This window comes from Bison bison, unplaced genomic scaffold (assembly GCF_000754665.1).
Source record: "Bison bison bison isolate TAMUID 2011002044 unplaced genomic scaffold, Bison_UMD1.0 scf7180017864491, whole genome shotgun sequence".
Lineage (NCBI taxonomy): Eukaryota > Metazoa > Chordata > Mammalia > Artiodactyla > Bovidae > Bison > Bison bison.
Window position 1 is genome coordinate 22,026,025 of NW_011495050.1, and position 20,977 is coordinate 22,047,001.

Genomic DNA, 20,977 nt, shown 5'->3' on the forward strand with positions numbered 1-20,977 from the left:
CCAAGTCTATGCCCCAACCAGTAATGCTGAAAAAGCTGAAGTTGAATGGTTCTATGAAGACCTACAAGATCTTCTAGAACTAACACCCAAAAAAGATGTTCTTTTCATTATAGGGGACTGGAATGCAAAAGTAGGAAGTTAATACCTGTCGTAACAGGCAAATTTGGCCTTGGAGTACAGAATGAAGCAGGGCAAAGGCTAATAGAATTTTGCCAAGAGAACACACTGGTCATAGCAAACACCCTTTTCCAACAACACAAGAGAAGACTCCTCACATGGACAGCACCAGATGGTCAATACTGAAGTCAGATTGATTATATTCTTCGCAGCCAAAGACGGAGAAGCTCTATATAGTCAGCAAAAACAAGACTGGGAACTGACTGTGGCTCAGATGATGAACTCCTTATTTCCAAATTCAGACTTAAATTGAAGAAGGTAGGGAAAACCACTGGACCATTCAGGTATGGCCTAAATCAAATTCCTTACAGTAGAAGTGAGAAATAGATTCAAAGGATTAGATCTGTTAGACAGAGTGCCTAAAGAACTATGGACAGAGGTTTGTAACACTGTACAGGAGGCAGGGATCAAGATCATTCCCAAGAAAAAAAATGCCATAAAGCAAAATGGTTGTCTGAGGAGGCCTTACAAATAGCTGTGAGAAGAAGAGAAGCAAAAAGTAAAGGAGAAAAGGAAAGATACACCCATTTGAATGCAGAGTTCCAAAGAATAGCAAAGAGAGATAAGAAAGCCTTCCTCAGTGATCAATGCAAAGAAATAGAGGAAAACAATAGAATGGGAAAGACTAGAGATCCCTTCAAGAAAATTAGAGATACCAAGGGAATATTTCATGCAAAAATGTGCACAATAAAGGACAGAAATGGTATGGACCTAACAGAAGCAGAAGATACTAAGAAGAGGTGGCAAGAATACACAGAAGAACTATACAAAAAAGATCTTCATGACCCAGATAATCATGATGCTGTGATCACTCATCTAGAGCCAGACATCCTGGAATGTGAAGTCAAGTGGGCCTTAGGAAGCATCACTACGAACAAAGCTAGTGGAGATGATGGAATTCCATCGAACTGTTTCAAATCCTGAAAGATGATGCTGTGAAAGTGCTGCACTCAATATGCCAGCAAATTTGGAAAACGCAGCAGTGGCCACAGGACTGGAAAAGGTCAGTTTTCATTCCAATCCCAAAGAAAGGCAATGCCAAAGAGTGCTCAAACTACTGCCCAGTTCCACTCATCTCACACGCTAGTAAAGTAATGCTCAAAATTCTCCAAGCCAGGCTTCAGCAATATGTGAACCGTGAACTTCCAGATGTTCAAGCTGGATTTAGAAAAGGCTGAGGAACCAGAGATCAAATTGCCAACATCCGTTGGATCACAGAAAAAGCAAGAGAGTTCCAGAAAAACATCTACGTCTGGCTTTATTGACTATGCCAAAGCCTTTGACTGTGTGGATCACAACCCTAATGGCATACATTTGTTAAGGGAAGAAAAAAAATGAATCTCAGATTAATTCAGTAAATTAAAGAAAAATTCAGAGGTATTCACAAGTAGGGCATACCAAGTTTAAAATCTAGATCTTTGAGGGGAAAATAAACAAAAGTTCTTGGGAGTAAGTGAGAGAAGAAATTCTAGAATTAAGCAACCTTAAGAAGAATGTCTTGCCTTTGGTTCCCTGAGATACAAATCTGGGATGTATTAGGAAAAATGGCTGGGAGTATCTCAATAAGCATAAGTATGAAATAAACACTTGGAAAGTGTTTGTTTTCTATTTGGCTTGTGCTGCATTGCATGAGGTTTCATGGTATCTGATGCTACTGTGTGAACCTTCCATAGTAAAACTTGCTGAGAATTAAAAATGCAGTGGAAAAAGTCACCCATTGCTGTCATAGCAAATGGTTGGGCTTATTACAGAAGAGTTTTCCAAATGACTCTTCTTCCTCACCTTTGTCTTTCATTTTATTTGCCTATTTTATACTTAAGGATACCTGTATCACTTTATGCTTTATATAGACCATGCTAGTTCTAATTTTAGTTGTGGCCAGTTTGCAGTTTGATTAGCAAAGTAGTCTTTTCTTCTCTTTTCTTCTTATTTTTATACAGAAACCATATTATTGTTTATACTATTTGATAAATATTGTTAAAAGATGGTGAAGAGAGTTTCTCTTTTTTGTTTTTATATAAAACAATATTATTACTAGGATTTAACCTTATTAATAAAAGGAGAGCTAAGAAGAGATAATTTTTCCAATGAGGAGTCTAATTTTTCTTCCTCTGTGCAAACAACTCACCGATTTTGAGTGATATGTACACAGAAACAGGTAAAAACCACAATGATTTCTAGTAGGAAATGGCCATTAGTATTTTTTAATTTATTAATTTTATGGCCATTAGTATTTTTGAAATCAGTAATTTTGTAGAAGATGTTTTGGCTACAGAGAAATTGTGTCTTATAAAAGGGCTACTGATGCATGTCAGCGACTATTGTCTGTGCAACCTGGCCTTTTTCTGCTTCCTATCATCTCTGTTTTCTTCTTTGAAGTTGTTGGAACAGCCCTACCTTGCTACCACCATCATTCCACTATCTCCAACCCAGTGTTTATTGGTAATATGCACATTTATAATACCTGAGTCATTTGTCTCTTAATGAAGTAATGCCTTATTTTTCTCAAACAAAAGAAAATGCCTACTCAAAGAAGTCCATTTGAGTAGAATCAGAGCTTCATAGAATATTAGACCTAGAAGAGAACTTAGAAAACTAAAAGACTATAACGGCCTTACTTTACAGTTGAGGAAATTGAAGCCATAGAGAAAAAAAAATGGCCTTGCAGTTGTCACACAGGATACAAAGCCCTGTGTCCTATGAAACAAGACTAAATTAGCAAAATCATACTTCTAAAACAACCACCACATAAACCACGATTCTCTGTTTGATATTAGGGGAGTTATCTGTCTTTACTATACACAATAAAGCCAGGAGCTATTTTATAGAAAATGAAAATCATGGGCTCGGCATATGGTTTTGGGGTGAATGAATAAATTAATGACCATTAGTATTTCTTTGCTTATACAGAAGTTTGTTTCATTTTTTCTTTCTTAGATAATGAATTTAAGTGGTGGCTGGGGAAAGATTCTCCATGAGCAACTTGATGCAGCTGTTCTAATCGAAATTCAGAAGCACGTCCTAAATAGACTAGAAAATGTTTGGTTGCCGTTGTTTCTTGCAAGTGAACAGTTTGCGGCGCGTCAAAAGATAAAGGTATATAAGTTAATATAAACTTGGGATAGCAACTGACAGCACCTCTCAAAACATTAAATGTGCGTACCTGTTGACTCAGCTATTGTACTACTGTGGCATAGTGGTTAAGAGCTGAGAGTCACACTTCTCAAGTTTTAATCTCTACACTGCCACATATTAATTGTACAATACTACGTTTTACAAACCTTAGTTTTCTCATTTGGGAAAAAATGGAGTTAATAAGAGTAATAGCTTCATAAGATTGTTATGAAGAGGAAATGATATATGTGTAGTTTCTTAGAATGGTGCCTGGCACACAGCAGTCACATATTGTCTTAATATAGTTGCTATTTTTTATATTATTATTGAGTCTTCATATAAATGGACAAGGGTATACAAATGGGAATAATCAAATGAATAATGATAATTCCATACTGTGGAAAACTATGCAGATTTCCATATAAAATGAGATTATAAAAATGAGATTTCTACAAATATTGATGATGAAACATGTTATTTACTGAGTGAAACAAGCAGGATCAGAGCAATCAAACATAGAAGACAATCCCATTATATATGCTTATATCTCTATACATGTCTATGCATTTCTCTCTCCTCTCTATCTCTATTTACGTTTAAAAGCAAAGATCAAAAAAGGATCTACCTCCTGGGAATGGGTATGGGGAGTGAGAAAGATTTTTACTTTGTACAGTAGGGTTTTTGTTGTTGTTGCTTTACTTTGTTTAGTTTGTGTTTTATAAGAAGCAGGTATTGCTTTGATAATTTTAGATGTCATTATCACATCCAAAATCAGGCAAACCTGATCTTTACAAAATGAATACAAGGAGTAAAGAACATGTAATTCTGGAGTTTAGTGTGCAAAGCACATGCTATTAGTATTGACCAGGAAGGATGTTAAAAACCTGCCTTCCATATTTAATTTATCAAACACTTTGAGTCTTACTTATCTGGAAAGATCCTTAGTCTTCTGAGCACTTTAAGTTATGGAAAACACAGTACAGCTGGAAACATGGAACTTACAGTCTAATCAAGGCTATGGGTTTTCCAGTGGTCATGGATGGATGTAAGAGTTGGACTGTGAAGAAAGCTGAGCCAAAGAATTGATGCTTTTGAACTGTGGTGTTGGAGAAGACTCTTGAGAGTCCCATGGACTGCAAGGAGATCCAGCCAGTCCATCTTAAGGGAAATGGGTCCTGGGTATTCATTGGAAGGACTGATGTTGAAGCTGAAACTCCAATACTTTGGCCACCTGATGTGAAGAGCTGACTCATTTGAAAAGACCCCGCTGCTGGGAAAGATTGAGGGCAGGAGGAGAAGGGGACGACAGAGGATGAGATGGCTGGATGGCATCACTGACTCAATGGACATGGGTTTGGGTGGACTCTGGGAGTTGGTGATGGACAGGGAGGCCTGAGGTGCTGCGGTTCATGGGGTCACAGAGTCAGACATAACTGAGCCACTGAACTGAACTGGCAGTATGGGGGAGAAGACCTGACTTGTTTTAAGCAGAAAGTTCATGGAAATAAGCTTTGGGACAATTCAGATTTCCTCATTTCCTTTCTTCAGCAAACTCTAATTGTCTATCCAAAGCCAAGTAAAAAGATATTTGGCTTACTAATCTTGTTTACCATGTTTTCTCACTATGATTATCACAGTAATATTTATTCTAATTTACAGCTCCTTCCTGATTTAGCAATTCTTTGGGTGGCCAACAGCATACACTGATTCTGGCAGCCTTAAGCAAAGACAAAGGGGAAGGGAGATCAAGAATTTGTAATAAAGTTATGCTGGAGCATCTCACACACTCAGGGGAAGAGTTGACACCCAAGCTTTATTTCTAAAGCTGGCCAGGGGCCAGGACAGCCCTGGGAACTCAGCAAAAAGACTTCTCACATCTTTTCTCCACCATGTAGCTACCAAGAGACTCAGCAGCAGTGATTCCAGTCCCTGTCTTTCTATGTCAGCTCCTGGATCTACCTGCTATTGAGGAGAGTTGCCGAGCACAGACTTGGCAAGGGTGGTTCCCCCAAATGGAAAATACTGTGAACAGGCAATAACCTTAAGAATTGTCTACTGTGTTCCCTCTCTGTATTGAGTAACTTTTGTACTTTTTTTTTTTTAGTCCAGCCTGATTCTTTCTATTACAATTTTTACAGTGTTGTGTTGGTTTTTGCCATACAACAACACAGATCAGCCAGAATTATACATACCTGCCCTCCCTTCCTAGCCTCCCTCCCCTCCTGCCATCCCGTCCCTCTCAGTCATCACAGAGCCCCAGATTCTCACCAGCTATCCATTAGTTGTGGCTGGAGAATAGCACAAAAATCTGGGAAGTCTTAATTATCTTTCCAGCTTCAGTTTCCATGTGACTCAAAGTTGTCTACCTTTGGGGCAGTACACTCAGGTATCATTACCTCCATTTTGCAGATGAGGAAACTTCAGAGAATTTGAGTGACTTGCCCAAGGACCTGGGCAGGGCTTCCATTTCTAAGTCTTAATCCTCTTTCTCCTGTTTTCTCTCTTATCCACACTGACCTTTAAAAACAAATATTTTTGATTGCATCAGGTCTTAGTTGTGACATGCAGAATCTTTTGTTGTAGTATGGGCTCAGTAGTTACAGTAGCATGCAGGGTTAATTGCCCCATGGCATGTGGGATCCTAGTTCCCCAACCAAGGACCAAACCCATGTCCCCTGCATTCAAAGGCGGATTCTTAACCATTGGACCACCCACCAGAGAAGTCCCCCACACTGACCTTTACTGCCTTTTTTAAAGCTGTTGAATCAGTGACTTCAACACTGTGGACATTCTGAATAACTGGATAAAATCATTGGTTTTGCTTCTAGGTACAGATAAAAGACATAGCTGAAGAGCTTTTACTACAAAAGCGTGAAAGGAAAATTGGAGTCTGGAAGGCAAGTAGTATTTGTTATGTTCTTCCTTTTTTAAGTTCCAACTGTCAAAGTATTTTTCTTCCCCTTCCTATACAAAGATCTTCATTGTAGATAATGCTTTCTAAACCAGCAGATGCTGACACTATTCTTAACTGGCTGAAGGACTCTCAGGTAAAGTGTAATTCTACTAGAGCCCTCTTCTTAAAGATTTCCTTGACCTGCTCAACTCTGGAAGTGTGTGATTGGATTTTAAATATATATTTTTAGTTATTTTGCTTGTGATGGATTTATTGAGACAGGCTGTTTTTCCAGCATGTGGTAGCTTATTTATTACTGGGAGTAGATTACACAAAAAGAATGAGGAGTATGCAGCGGAATCAGTAACTTAAATTATCTTACATTATCCTCTTCATTTAGAAGTACATTTTAACTTTAAAAGAATTAAGATAACTGTCATTTTGGTGATTATTTAAACCACTATAATATGATACCTTCTTAGAAATTGCCTATTTTTCTTCTTAACAAGAATGATAAACACAGTCTTCTTTTTGAGCCTACAAATTTATTTGTATTCATCCTTCTGTAGGTCTTGATAAAATGTCAAACTAGACCCAGGTGACCTTCTACAATCTAGCAAAGATAAAATCTGTTAGACTACTAGAGGAGTATATGTATCAGTTAGGATGTTTTTTTTCTGTGTTTTCTTCTCAAAAGGAAATAGTCTTATATTTGTCCCTTTTATATATTTTTCAAAATGCTAAATAGAATGGGCTTATATTTCATATTATTGTGCATTATATATTATGTTATTTTCTGTTTAGTTAAATTATGGGTTTTAGTTAAATTACTAAGTTTTAGTATCTTAAGAAGCAGGTCTTAAAACATTATTTGTTGAGTGGGTTTTAAATAAACATCCCAGTCTAATACATAGTTGTTCCTATTTATAGGGCTATAATTTTAATATGGACCATCTGGTAAGGGTCTTAACTTTTTGTCCTTGAAACTCCACATGTGGCTCACTAAAATTGTGATAGACATCTATTCACTTTATCTGCGATGAAGGCACCACCATTCATCTCGACTGCCTGGAGCTGCGTTCACTTTGCAGTTTCCACCTCAGCAGTCACCCTCAAAGTCTTTCTCTGTAAAGCCCCTACTCCCCCAGGCAAAATTAGTTACTCCTTCCTTTGTGTTCCCATAGACTTTTTACATAGCTCTCTTAAACACTTTTATCGTTGGTCACATATGATTTGTTTCAAGAACCTTAGCTTACGCATTGTCAGTAACGGATATTTATTATGTATAATGGATATTTGTCATTGATTTTACTATAATTCCTAAGTTCATCCAAAAAATTGCCTTTAGAATGATGCTTCCTGGCATGGTTGTAGGCTAACCTCAGATTTTGGGAACTTCAATAAATTTATCAAATGTAAAAAAATCTATTCAGTAAATTGAATAAAACCTATTATGTTTTTTAATCTGAGAGGCTAAAGAGGGGGTGAATATGTGACCTAAAATGGTCAAGGTAAAAAAAGTAGACATAATAGGAGTTCCCTGGTAGTCTAGCAGTTAAGTATCCACCTGCCAACACAGAGGACTCAGGTTTGATCCCTGGTCCGGAGAGATTACACATGTTGTGGGCGACTAACCCCCTGTGCCAGGACTGCTGAGCCTGCACACCCTAGAGCCCATGCTCCACAAGAGAAACCACTGCAGTGAGACGCCATCGCACCGTAACTGGAGAGGAGCCCTGCTCACAGCAACTAAGACCCAGCACAGCCAGAAGGAAATAAAGAAAGAAAAGTATATCAAGAAAAGCAGACATCATATGCTTCAAAACTGAGAAGATATAAAATAAGTAATGCCTTTATAAAAGTAATGCCTTTGTAGTAAAATAGTATGTCTTTTCTGTTGTGTAAAGTGAATCCTGGGTCAGAGAAAGTTTATCATCAAAAATATGCATTAATAGTTTCATTTCTTCTTGTTATTAATTATTAATAGTAATTTATTATTAAAATAATATAAAGATGCCCCACCTAAAAACTTGGTCTTTTGGGAATTCCCTGGTAGTCCAGTGGTGAGGACTCAGGGCTTTCATGGCTCTGCCCCAGGTTCGATCCCTAGTTAGGAAACTAAGATCCCACAAGCCCACAGCCAGAATCCAAAGCCAAAAACAAAGACAAAAAACCCCCATTATCTTTCTAGGATAGAATTAAAGTGAAGCTCCACAGTAAATTTCCTATTTAAATTATAATAGGATTAATTGGTAATTTTTCCTACAATTTTTTAAAAAATATCTTAAATGTTAAACTGCCTTTACTTTTTGAAAGTCAGGAAAATTATATATTAATATATAACATCTAGTATACATAATTATAAAATAATATATAATCATAACATCGTGATTACTTTGTTGTGTTTAAGCACAGAATTCATACTATATACCCAAATGTAGTTTTTCACCATCTCTCAAACTCTAATGATTATTAACATTCTCAGTCCTCTGTAATATAATCATATGTTCTAAGTCATCCAATCATTTCATTTTCTCCCCATCTCTTAAAAAAATGATGCCATAAAAATATAAAGGAGACAAAAGGGAGAAGAAAAGAGAGGGGAATTTGCCAAATTCTCTTTATCCATGCTATAAATTTCAACAGCCCAAAACAAAGGAGATAGAAGTTGGTAATTTTTAGCCTAATAAATGATTTTATTATTAATTTTTAGAACACAGCTAATTTTATGTATTCTCTGATTTGGACAGCCTGTGGAGAGTAAGTGGATATCTTCGTCTTGTGAAATCATTGCTTTCCGTAAAGCTTTATTGAATCCAGTTACTGCAAGACAATTTCAACGCTTTGTGGCTCTAAAAGGAGATTTATTGGAAAATGGGGTGCTCTTTTGGCAAGAAGTACAAAAATATAAGGTATTGTATTAGAAGCTGGAGAAAACCACCTCTTTTAAAGGAGGAAGTGCATTAACATATCAGATTCCTAACTATATGGACAAGATTTGTATCCTGACTTGATGTCTTCATCAGTTAGTTCAGTTCAGTTCAGTCGTGTCCGACTCTTTGCGACCCCATGAATCGCAGCACGCCAGGCCTCCCTGTCTATCACCAACTCCCGGAGTTCACCCAGACTCACGTCCATCGAGTCAGTGATGCCATCCAGCCATCTCATCCTCTGTTGTCCCCTTCTCCTCCTGCCCCCAATCCCTCCCAGCATCAGAGTCTTTTCCAATGAGTCAGCTCTTCACATGAGGTGGCCAAAGTACTGGAGTTTCAGCTTCAGCATCATTGCCTCCAAAGAAATCCCAGGGCTGATCTCCTTCAGAATGGACTGGTTGGATCTCCTTGCAGTTCAAGGGACTCTCAAGAGTCTTCTCCAACACCACAGTTCAAAAGCATCAATTCTTCAGTGCTCAGCTTTCTTCACAGTCCAACTCTCACATCCATACATGACCGCAGGAAAAACCGTAGCCTTGACTAGATGGACCTTTGTTGGCAAAGTAACGTCTCAATATGTAAATACTGAGGTATTTATTGTCTGTATTAGATGTATTTATTATTGTATAGTGAAGAGTAAGAGTTAGCCTTGAAATGATGGTATTAGATTTTTCAGGGTTTCACATATATTATGTTCTAATGAGAATCTTCCTGAAAAGTTTTAACTATGTTTTTGCATATTACTTATCTATAAATGTACATTTTTTTCCTGAAGATACTCATATTCAGCACTTTAACCAAGGCTTCTTTACAAAAATTCCTCCTAACCATATTTGCAGCAATAGTGTTCAAAGATAATGGATTACAGAGAAATAAACCATCAGAAATGAAAGAGGCTTCTCTATCAGAATGGCCAAATTCTTAACAAAATAAGTGAAAGAGCAAGCTGTTAGCTATCAAAGCAGTTTATTATCAGGTTTAATTATTTGATGGAATCTCTGCATTGAAGAGAAGGAAAGGACTCTCTAGGTTATATAACCTAGATTTGAAAACAGGAATGTTGTCTCGAAATACATAAGAGTAGACATCCCTGCTCCCAAGGTAAGCAGGCTCATTACCTTGCCATCTGCCTGTTTAATCCCATTTTTATAAAAGTAGGGAGTAAAAATAAAACTGGAATTCAAGACAATAAGGCTTTCAGTTGAACTATGATCTAAGCACGGATTGCAGTGTGTGGTAAGTCGCTTTAGTTGTGTCTGATTCTGTGCAACCCTGTGGACTGTAGCCCACCAGGCTGCTCTGGCCGTGGGATTCTCCAGGCAAGAATACTGGAGTGGGTTGCTATTCCCTTCTCCAGGCAGGGATTATGCGACACTAATACTCTGCATCATGTTTATTCTATATAGTTAGTAGTTGCTCAATACCATTTTGCTTTCAGACTTTCTCCAGCATTCCATGAAACTGTTTTCTACTCTTTTCTGTTATCCACAGTTTTTGTACCTTTCTCAACACAAAAATTTCTCCAAGGGAAAAAAAAAAAAAGTATTTTGAGATATAAGTTCTTTCAAAATCTATCACAAGATAAATAATATTAAAATAATTTTTTTGAAAATTAAAAAGGGGGTAGATTCTGTTTTCCAGAACAGGAAATTATTATGGTCTTTAAGCTAAAATGAATACGAGTAGGTCCAACCCTGTTACGACAAAAGGTAAGGAGATAAGCTGTGCAAAATAAGCATTTAAAAAAAAACAGAGACTCATACATAGTCAACCCTTTGTGACTGTCACTCCTCCAAAGCTGCCCTTGGTCTTCATTTAAATATCTTTTCTGTGGTGTAGAATGGGGGACATGTAATCCTATATAGTTATTAAAAATCATGCTATTGAAGTGAATGTGTTTATTCAGTAAGTATTTACTAAATGCTAGATTGCAGAAATTTAAAAAATGGATATAATATATTGTCTTCCCTCGAGGAGGGGAATCATCCATGAAAACAAAATATGATGAAATAACGTTGATTATAATCCATATTCTAACTGGTTATAATTTTGATACAGTGGAGGGGATGATTCAGGGGTGGTGGTAGGTCAGGGAGGTCTCAGCAGAAGTGATGATTCTTACAGAGAACTCTCCTCAGTCCTCTGTAACGATTTATGTAGGAAAAGAATCTTTAAAAAAAAGTGGTTATATGTATATGTATAACTGATTCACTTTGCTGTACTCCTGAAACTAACATAGCATTGTAAACCAACTCTACTCCCAAGAAAAATTTTTCAAAAAAAGAAGTGATGATACTTGAATTAGGTCTTGAGGAAGTTTGCCAGAAAGAAACCTAGCAAGTCTTAACTGAGCTCATTTTTATATGGCTTACTCATACTAAGTGTTTATGTCTGTCAGAGATTATCTTAATGCTTTTCACGTGATAACTACCTTATCCTTTATAAGAATCCTAGGTCAAAGCTGTTAATTCTCACCATTCTACAGATGAAGAAACTAAGGCACAGAAAAGTTGAACTTCTGCGCCTCGTACAGCTAACTAAGTAGTAGAGCTGGAATTTGAGCCAAGACATTCTATTGCTAAAGCTTGTGGCCTTAACTACTAAGTTATACTCCCTCCCAGGGACGATTGTAATAATATGCAAAGGGGTGGCTCCTATGATCTTAATCAGAGATAGTTCTGAATTGTGAAAAGCTGGAAAGAACTATGATGTTGAACAGCAGGACATTGCTTACTTTAATTATAATACATCTATGCATGAGAATACTCTGAAGGCATTACAAATTTGCTGTTGGAAGATTAATCAGTGATGGGAAAAATATCTTCATCTTACTGATTTTTTAAAACCTAGCTACTAGAAAGCAGTATGATTTAATATAAAGTGTGTGTGTGTGTGTATATATCCCCAAAGAGAAAAGACTGGAAGGATATATACATCCAGCAAACACTTGCTGAGCATCTACCAAGGGCCAGGCTAAAACCTGTGATCAAGCCTTTCCTCTCAGGGCTTGCAGTGTTAGAGGAGGGACAGACAAGTGACGGAGCGGGTGGTTAAGCGAGTGTGAGCAGTGCAACGGCTGGGAGACGCACGGGTGCAGTGAAGTCCCTGAGCTGGCCACCACCTAGACCGAGGCAGACACGGAACGTTTATTAGAGGACAGTACAGTTGACCCTTGAACAGCAAGGGTTTGAACTGCGAGGTCCACTTATATCTGAGTTTTTTTCAACAAATTCAGACTACAGTACTTCACAGTCCACTGTTGTTTGAATCCACAGGTGTGGAAACACAGATACAGATGGCCAACTGTAAAGTTATGCGTGGATTTTCAATTGCAAGGGCGGGGTTGGTGCCCTAACCACCCGCCACCCCCGGCCCGTGTTCAAGGGTCGACTGTGTGCTTAAACTGAGACCTTAACAATAAGTAAAAGTGAACTCAGCTAATGGTAGAGTAGGGCATAAAAACCAGAAAAAATACCAGGTTGGATTCTGTCTAAATTCTGACTCTACACTCTCAAAATTAACATTGTATAATTTCACAAATTTGTTTTTATTTCACAATCCTTATATTTCCATAATAATAAAAAACCAGGATCATTGTAAAGCAACTATACTCCAATACAAATTAATTTAAAAAATAATAATTAACTCAGCTCACCAAATATATGATAATTTCACTAGTAACAGCAAAAAATTTAATTTGGGGTAACATAGCAAGCATGTGTTATAAATAGGCATTTTCTGAGGGAATACTAAATTGCATAAAAATGCTAACTGTTGTCTCAATGTAACATTTATATCAAGATTTTTCACATATAATTTATGCCAAACTTATAACTTATTTATGTAATGTTTTATATGGCAAACACCAGAAATTTTCTTTAACTGTCCTTAAGACCGTTATTATAATGCCTGTCATACAGTGAGCACTTAATAAATGCTGGCTAATTTCTGGCCTAGAATTACAAGTTTCCAAACTTTTGTGTTTTCTAGTGATTTAGAGAACAATATCTTTAGCAAAGAAACGTCATAATTCAAGCTCAGCTACCCTCTTTGTCTTAAAAAGTGATAGCCTTACATCTCTGACATAAAACTGGGTCTTTTATCATTACATATATCATTACTATGTTTAAATTCTTTAGCTATAAAGATGATAATGTAATAGGTTATCTGAAAAAATATAGATACTGAGATACATAATAATACACCTATTAAATACAGCATTCCCATTAATATGCTAGCATTTTTGAGTCTAAATCACCTTGGCATAGAAGCAGTTATGGTGGAAAAAGCTTTTGCATCCACTTGTAAGTTGAGTTAGGTGCTTGTTCTCCATTGTGCCACTTACTTAGCTATCTCAGATTGGAATCATGTGTTTTCGTGCTTCTCATCCTGTAGATATTGAGCCTTTAAAGGACAGGTACTGTGTCTTGGGGCTTACCTCAAGGTCTGGCATATTGCAGGTACTTAATATGAATTTGTTAAATGAGTCAAAGCAGACACTAAAGCTGCTTCTTTGCCAGGAGAAGAAGCAACCAGGATTAAAATGAAATCTGTGTTTACTTAGGGTATATGTGTCAAAGTCTTAGGTTCCTTTAAAAGGCAAAGATTGACCGAATGAGTCAATGAACATGACGCACAAAGACATGCAGACACAGGCTCGGAGCGAAAAAGAGAAACAGTCTTAGGTTCTTCAAATCCAAGAAAAATGAAATCTCTGATTTTTAAGATAGTCTTGACATGTCCCAGTACTCTCTTGACCTGAAGTTACAATTATATTAACTTAAAGACATATTGATGTATTCTGTAAAGTGTTCTATTAATGCATAGAGTCGGACACGACCGAGCGACTTCACTTCACTTATAAAGTGTTCTATTAATGCATTAATCACGTATTGATCTATCTTTCCTCCTTGTTTAGGACTTGTGCCATTCTCATTGTGATGAGTCTATCATACACAAGAAGATTATGACTATTATCAACTGCTTTATTAATTCCAGCATCCCCCCAGCTTTACAAATTGACATTCCAGTAGAGCAAGCCCAGAAGATTATTGAACACAGGAAGGAGTTGGGACCATATGTATTCAGAGAGGCACAGGTAAGAAATCAGGGCATGTAGTAAGCATACTTTAAAATAGATTAGTAGTCTAGATATTCTTTTAAAGTTTTTGTATTATTCATATTTGGCAAGGTTTGAATCCTCCTAATCCTGGGATTTATTCTATTTAATTAGAAAAACGTTGCCAACGCCACATAACATAGAAACTAGTAACTTGCTATTTTGCTGATGGTAATATACAGCAAGTACAATTTTTAAAATTCTATATACTTTGACTTTGCATGGTTATCATTTTATTTCTAATTTATAAATCCCCAACTAATTTCTCCTTCCTTTCCCACCATTCATATTTCCTTTTAAAATATCTGCTACCACAAGAAATGTGTAAATTATGTGTGTCCCAGGATTTGTGTATTTTTAAAAGTTGGAATATTCACATAGCTCATAAAGTAAGTGAGAGGAGGTTTAAGTACCCAACCAACATAAAGTACACAAGCTCATGAAAGGAAAATCATGCCTGTTAACCTGCTCAAGTTACTTCTCTTTAAGATAAATAATAGAAAACAGTGATTTGCTGAACATAGTTTATTTGCATTTTGAAAAGCCTTTTAGTGATGTTGTTCCTGAAAAATGATTAAGAAAAATAAATTATAATAGGGGTAATAGGGAAGGCCCTGTCATGATTTAAGTGATATGAAACAGAGATTTAGGGTATGAATGCCCTTGAGCATGGAAAAAGACCATTATTCCTTAACATTTTCATTTGCAAGCCAGCTGTGTTCTAAGTCCTAAAAGGAACCGAAAGCAGACTCACCATCCAAATTATGCATTAAAATAGGGAAAAATATAGACAAATGATTGACGATCTGCTAGGGAGAAACAGAAAATATGGTGTCAGAATTGTAGCATCTGTTAATGAGAAGATCACTTAGCCTAGCCCGGTCTCTTGATGGCCAGGCCAAGGCTTGCCCATCCAGATCACAGCCTCGAGGCTGACGGTGAGCGTCTTGAGCTGCTTATGTTGGTTGGTTCCGCCACACTGTCCAGGGAGTGCAGCCAGGGAACTTTACTGGAGTCCTTTAGTTTATGCCTCTGTCTCATTTCCCAAAACAAAGTCCCAGATATATCTTAAATATAATCTTTAGGGTATCAGAGAACAAGAGAATATTTAGGGGCCTCACCTCACCAGGTCTATTGTTTCCGTGTTCCCTAAGGAAGCTCAGAGAAGGACATACCTCCTACCCAGGTGTGCAAGCCAGAGATCTGGTTGCACCTTCATGTCTTCTCTCTCCTTTGTTCCCTGACCTTCGGTGATCTTCAGTCACTAACATGTATCCATTTGTCTCCTTATCTGTTACTCTATCTACTTTTCTCCAACTCCATACCACTACCTCAGTTTATGTCTGCAGTGTCTCACATTGATTACCAAAATTCCCTGCCCCTAGACTCTCTCGAAACCATTTAACTTACTGCAGATGGAGCCATCTTTTTCAAAATGTGTATTTGATCATGTCACTTCTCTGCTCTCAATTTCAACTACTCCCATTGTCCTCAGACTGGAGACCATATTCCTTCATCGATATCTCTCTAAGCAGATACCTTTCCACTCACTGCCATCTATCTCTGTCTTACTGAAATATTAGATTTTTCACTTTTATTTGTTTATTTTGGCTGCACAGCATGTGGGATCTTCATTCCCTGACCAGGGATTGAACTTGCATCCCTGCATTGATTTTATTTTATTTTTTGCTTTATTTTGGCCACACAGCATTCAGGATCTTAGTTCCCCAGTCAGGGATCAAATTTATGCCCCCTACAGTGGAAGTGTGGTGTCTTAATCACGGACCACCAGGGAAGGCCCACTGAAATACTTGTACTTCCATAGAAAGGCAATAGTACCCCACTCCAGTACTCTTGCCTGGAAAATCCCATGGATGACGGAGCCCAGTAGGCTGCAGTCCATGGGGTCGCTAAGGGTGGGACATGATTGACCGACTTCACTTTCACTTTTCACTTTGACGCACTGGAGAAGGAAATGGCAACCCACTCCAGTGTTCTTGCCTGGAGAATCCCAGGGATGGGGAAGCTTGATGGGCTGCCGTCTATGGGGTTGCACAGAGTCAAACACGACTGAAGCGACTTAGCAGTAGCAACAGCAGGCATTTCACCGGAGAGGGCAATGGCAACCCACTCCAGTACTCTTGCCAGGAGAATCCCGTGGACAGAGGAGCCTGGTAGGCTACAGTCCATGGGGTCGCTAAGAGTTGGACATGATTGACGTGACTTAGCAGCAGCAGCAGCAGCAGAGAAGCCTTACTTTCTTCCCTCCAGAGCTTTTCACAGTCTCATCTTCTCTCCTTTATGCTTCTGTGATATCCTGTGTTTGTCCCTGTTGGAACACTTATCATACAAATTTGAAAATAGCTGTTCTCATGCTTGACTTTCCCACTGGACTGTAAGGTCTTTGAGAATAGGGACTGTTTCTTATTTGCTGCTGTGGCCTGCATGCCTAGCACAGAATAGACACTATCATTTTTGAAAACATGAATGAATGATGTGAGATCAAACATGAGAGAAATAGCTCAAATTGGCAATAGAGCAACGTTGCGTAAAAGGACTGAAGAGTAAATAAAAGCTGTTGCCTCTTTTAGTATTGCTTTCACTTGTAACATCTGCCTTTCCCCCACCTGCATTCCTAATAGCTTAGAAGCTTTTGTCACTCAGCCATATTTTCACTGACACTCTTCACTCATGCTGCAGCCATTGCCCATCCACTGGCAATGTGGGAAATAGCTCCATATTTATTAAAAAATTTTCTAACAGTCTGGTTGTCTTTTAAGGTTCTGGAGGTACAGGACAATTTTCATGAATAACATGAATGTTATTAACTGCAACTTTTAGAAATAGAGCATTTGTTTCTCAGCCACCCTGTTCTGCACAACAGGATCTTAGTTTCCCGACCAGGGATCAAACCCATACCCCCTGCACTGGAAGTGTGGACCCCTAACCACTGAACTTCCAAGGGATTCCCAGAAATAGAGAGATTTTATGTCTGCCTTGAAATATTGTGCCCTAATAGGGTAACTTTTACTGGGAAGCCTTCTAGGTGACAAATACATTTGAGAGCTGGAAATGACTCAGGTTTTAGAGAGAGAACTGAGAAGTAGGGTCAATAGTTGGTAAATGGAGGTGGAAGAGGAGTGTTTAAGTTTAAGAAATTCATATAAAAACTACCGTGATCCTTTAACATTGGAGCAGGGGATTACTTAAAGCATGGCGTGCATGATATGTTGCTTCAGTCATATCCGATTCTTTGTGACCCTATGGACCGTAGCTTGCCAAGGAATTCTCCAGGCAAGAATACTGGAATGGATTGCCATTTCCTCTTCTAGGGGATCTTCCAGACCCAGGGATCGAACCTGAGGCTCTTATGTCTCCTGTTTTAGCAGGAGGGTTCTTTACCATTAATGCTACCTGGAAAGCCCCAAATCCATGGTAGATAAATGGAAATGAAAACTTTTTTAAAGCCTACACTTCGTCAAATAAAGTATCTTTAGCTTTTGTGTTCACAATCCCAAGAGGCTATAGAATTCAGTGACAAGATGGTATCATAAAGGGAGTAAATAATTATAGAATTACTAATGATATTCATGTACAGAAAGGAGTGATGAAATGTATCACGATGTTCAGGACTCTGTTGATCACTGCAGCATTTACTTTCTAAAAACTCCACTTTCCTGCTGAAAAGTTGGCTTAGAGCCTAATGGGATGGTTCATTTTTCTCCAGGGCATTAGGTAAAGTCCATTCCCAGCAACAAGATGTTGGACTTGATCTGATGTGGCAAGTCCTACCTTCTTGGAAGTAACGTATGCCTCTGGAACTAATGAAAAAACTTGGCATGAAGATTTGAGCAACAATTCTTATCTCTATAAATATCACAATTAATCACTTAATGTAGAGTATCCTCATAGAAAGCATTTGTCCAGGATACCACTCTGCTTTTTAAATGTTACTTTTCTTGCTCTCACATAAAAGAGAGATTGTATCATTTAAGTTACTCAAGATTTATTCTTAGATCTGCAGCTTTGTTTAAGAGCTTTTCCAGAGGCAAAATGGTATTTCCTTTCTTTAAAAGAAGGGAAAGGAGGGGTGGAGAGGAGTCCCCCTTGATGAACTGAATATTTGGAATACTTGCATAAAACAGCCGAGTGTGTGGCAGATCAACTGGTATAAGTTTTAAAAGAAAACATATATTTCTTATTTAAAAAGACCTAATGGATTCTTTATTAATACAATCAATTGGTTAGGGAAACATAAAGTATAAAGTGACTTTTAACTGTATTTAAGTGTATGTTTTTTTAAAAGAAAGACTTCTCGTTGGTAGTAAAAAAACATTGATGATAAGCATGTGCCAAGCTAAACTATACCAAGATGTCTGGAGACAATAAGTTGGAGGAAACATGCTGTATATTAAAGATAGAATAGTTAATCCATTATTATGGTGAATTAGAGTTAAAATTGGTACATTTGTATAAAATTGTAATCTGAGACATACTTTGTTTTTTATACAGATGACAATTTTTGGAGTTCTGTTTAAATTTTGGCCTCAGTTCTGTGAGTTTAGGAAGAACTTAACTGATGAAAAAATTATGAGTGTTTTGGAGAGAAGACAAGAATATAGTAAGCAGAAAAAGAAAATGGCAGTCATAGAAGATGAAAAATTTGTAAAGGTGAGACAAGAATCATTTGGGGTTTAATCAGACTTTTTAAAAGGTATGTGATATTGTTATTGAGTCCAGGCTCTCTCTGCTCGCCACACGAAAGGCCAATGAATCTGAGGGGTTGAGGCAAGGAAGATACATTAATCAGGGAGCCAGCTGACCCAGAAGATGGCAGACTAGTGCCTCCAAATAACCATCTTATTGAGGTCTGGATGCCAGATTTTTATAGATCAGAGACGGCCGGGGGGGGGTGGGGTGGGGTGGGGAGACGAGGAAGCAAAATAAAAAAGGCCATTAATCTTGCAAACATCTCCTACAGTGGCAAGCCTCCGGCAGGGGATGTGTTAATTTCTTCTTTCCTGCTGCCTACAGGTGGACAGGGTTCTGAACCCAAAGCACTTTAACAGTTAGGCAGAGGGGCAGGATTCTCTGAGGCAGTCCATTCTGTATGATTATAATAACAAAAGCAACGAAAAGCAAGTCAAAGAAGTGGTTCCAATGTGGACTCAGAATTGGTTTCTTCTCTGCAAATGCTGTGTGTACATTTGTAGAATTTGGGATGAGCAAAAATACAGAGAAGTTATAAAGTATGGATTTTAGTGACTTTTAAGCCTTCAGTCAGAAGTTTCAGACTTGTTTTGAAGTTAAAAAAAGTATCTCAAAAATCATCTCATCTATGTACCTCTCTTGGAGAGCACTTTATATTTGTCTTACGAGTAAGTTTTTGCATCTGTCTTTCTCACTGAACTGAGATCCTCAAAGATACCATCTGTCTTATTAAATACTTCCACCACTATCCAGCACATGTTCAATTATTAATCATTATTTACCAAATAAATCTGGGAATGAATGAGATAGTATTATGCACTTGGGACAGCATTTTCAATATTAAAATTAGAGAATGATACACTGACTGTGAAACTTACGAGTCGTAAGTTGCCCAGGCTGCCTCTTTGTCTGTCCGTTATCAATTTATCTCTCTTTATCTATTTTTTTACTTGAGAAGGGGTAACAAATAACATATTTCATCTTATTTATAAGCTTTACCCCTATTCTCTTTTTTAAAAGAAATTTAAAATATATCTAAAGATATAAGAGTAATATAATTATAACCCCCATGTTTCCCCAGGTCAATATAAACACTGTTAACATATTTTACATTAGTTTTTCATTTTTCCTTTGTAAGTGAAATAGTGCAGAACACTGTACCTCTTAACCCCAGTCCTGAGTTCTTTTTTATTTTTAATGCATGATTTTATTTATTTACTTATTTGGCCGTGCTGGGTCTTCGCTGCTACATGGACTTCCCTCTAGTCATGGTGCGGTGGCTCTCTCATTGTGGCTCCCAGGTTCTAGAGCACAGGCTCAGTGGTTGTGGCGCACGGGCTCCGTTGCTCCGCAGTATGTCAGACCTTCCTGGATCAGGAATCAAACCCATGTCACCTGCACGGCAGGTGGATTCTTTACCACTGAGCCACCAGGAAAGCCCCCAACCCTGAGTTCTATTACCCTCCCCACTTCCAAGAGCAACCATTAAGTTTTGGATATGTTCTCAACAACTCCTTTTTTTTTTTTTTTTCAGTGAATCAGAAGTAGATTTTTTATTTGGAATTCCCTTGCTTTTTTTTTTTTATTTTTTATTTATTTATTTTTTTTAATAGAAAATTATTTAATTAGTATACATGTGTTCCCCATCCTGAACCCTCCTCCCTCCTCCCTCCCCACACCATCTCTCTGGGTCGTCCCAGTGCACCAGCCCCAAGCATCCAGCATCGTGAATTGAACCTGGACTGGCATCTCGTTTCATACATGACGTTTCACATGTTTCAATGCCATTCTCCCAAATCTTCCCACCCTCTCCCTCTCCCACAGAGTCCATAAGACTATTCTATACATCAGTGTCTCTTTTGCTGTCTCGTATACAGGGTTATCGTTACCATCTTTCTAAATTCCATATATATGTGTTAGTATACTGTATTTATGTTTTTCCTTCTGGCTTACTTCACTCTGTATAATAGGCTCCAGTTTCATCCACCTCATTAGAACTGATTCAAATGTATTCTTTTTAATGGCTGAGTA

The 20,977-nt window shown here is 37.8% G+C and overlaps 1 protein-coding gene across 1 annotated transcript in view; it reads left to right on the top strand.

Moving 5' to 3' along the window:
• The window catches only part of RGS22 (regulator of G-protein signaling 22), a 154,909-nt gene that overhangs the window by 113,448 nt on the left and 20,484 nt on the right, over nucleotides 1-20,977 (top strand). The window contains exons 22-26 of the mRNA XM_010863558.1: nucleotides 3,115-3,273; nucleotides 6,120-6,188; nucleotides 8,935-9,096; nucleotides 14,036-14,215; nucleotides 18,749-18,907. Of these exons, the coding sequence (XP_010861860.1) occupies nucleotides 3,115-3,273; nucleotides 6,120-6,188; nucleotides 8,935-9,096; nucleotides 14,036-14,215; nucleotides 18,749-18,907 (729 nt within the window). The remainder of the gene's footprint in view (nucleotides 1-3,114; nucleotides 3,274-6,119; nucleotides 6,189-8,934; nucleotides 9,097-14,035; nucleotides 14,216-18,748; nucleotides 18,908-20,977) is intronic.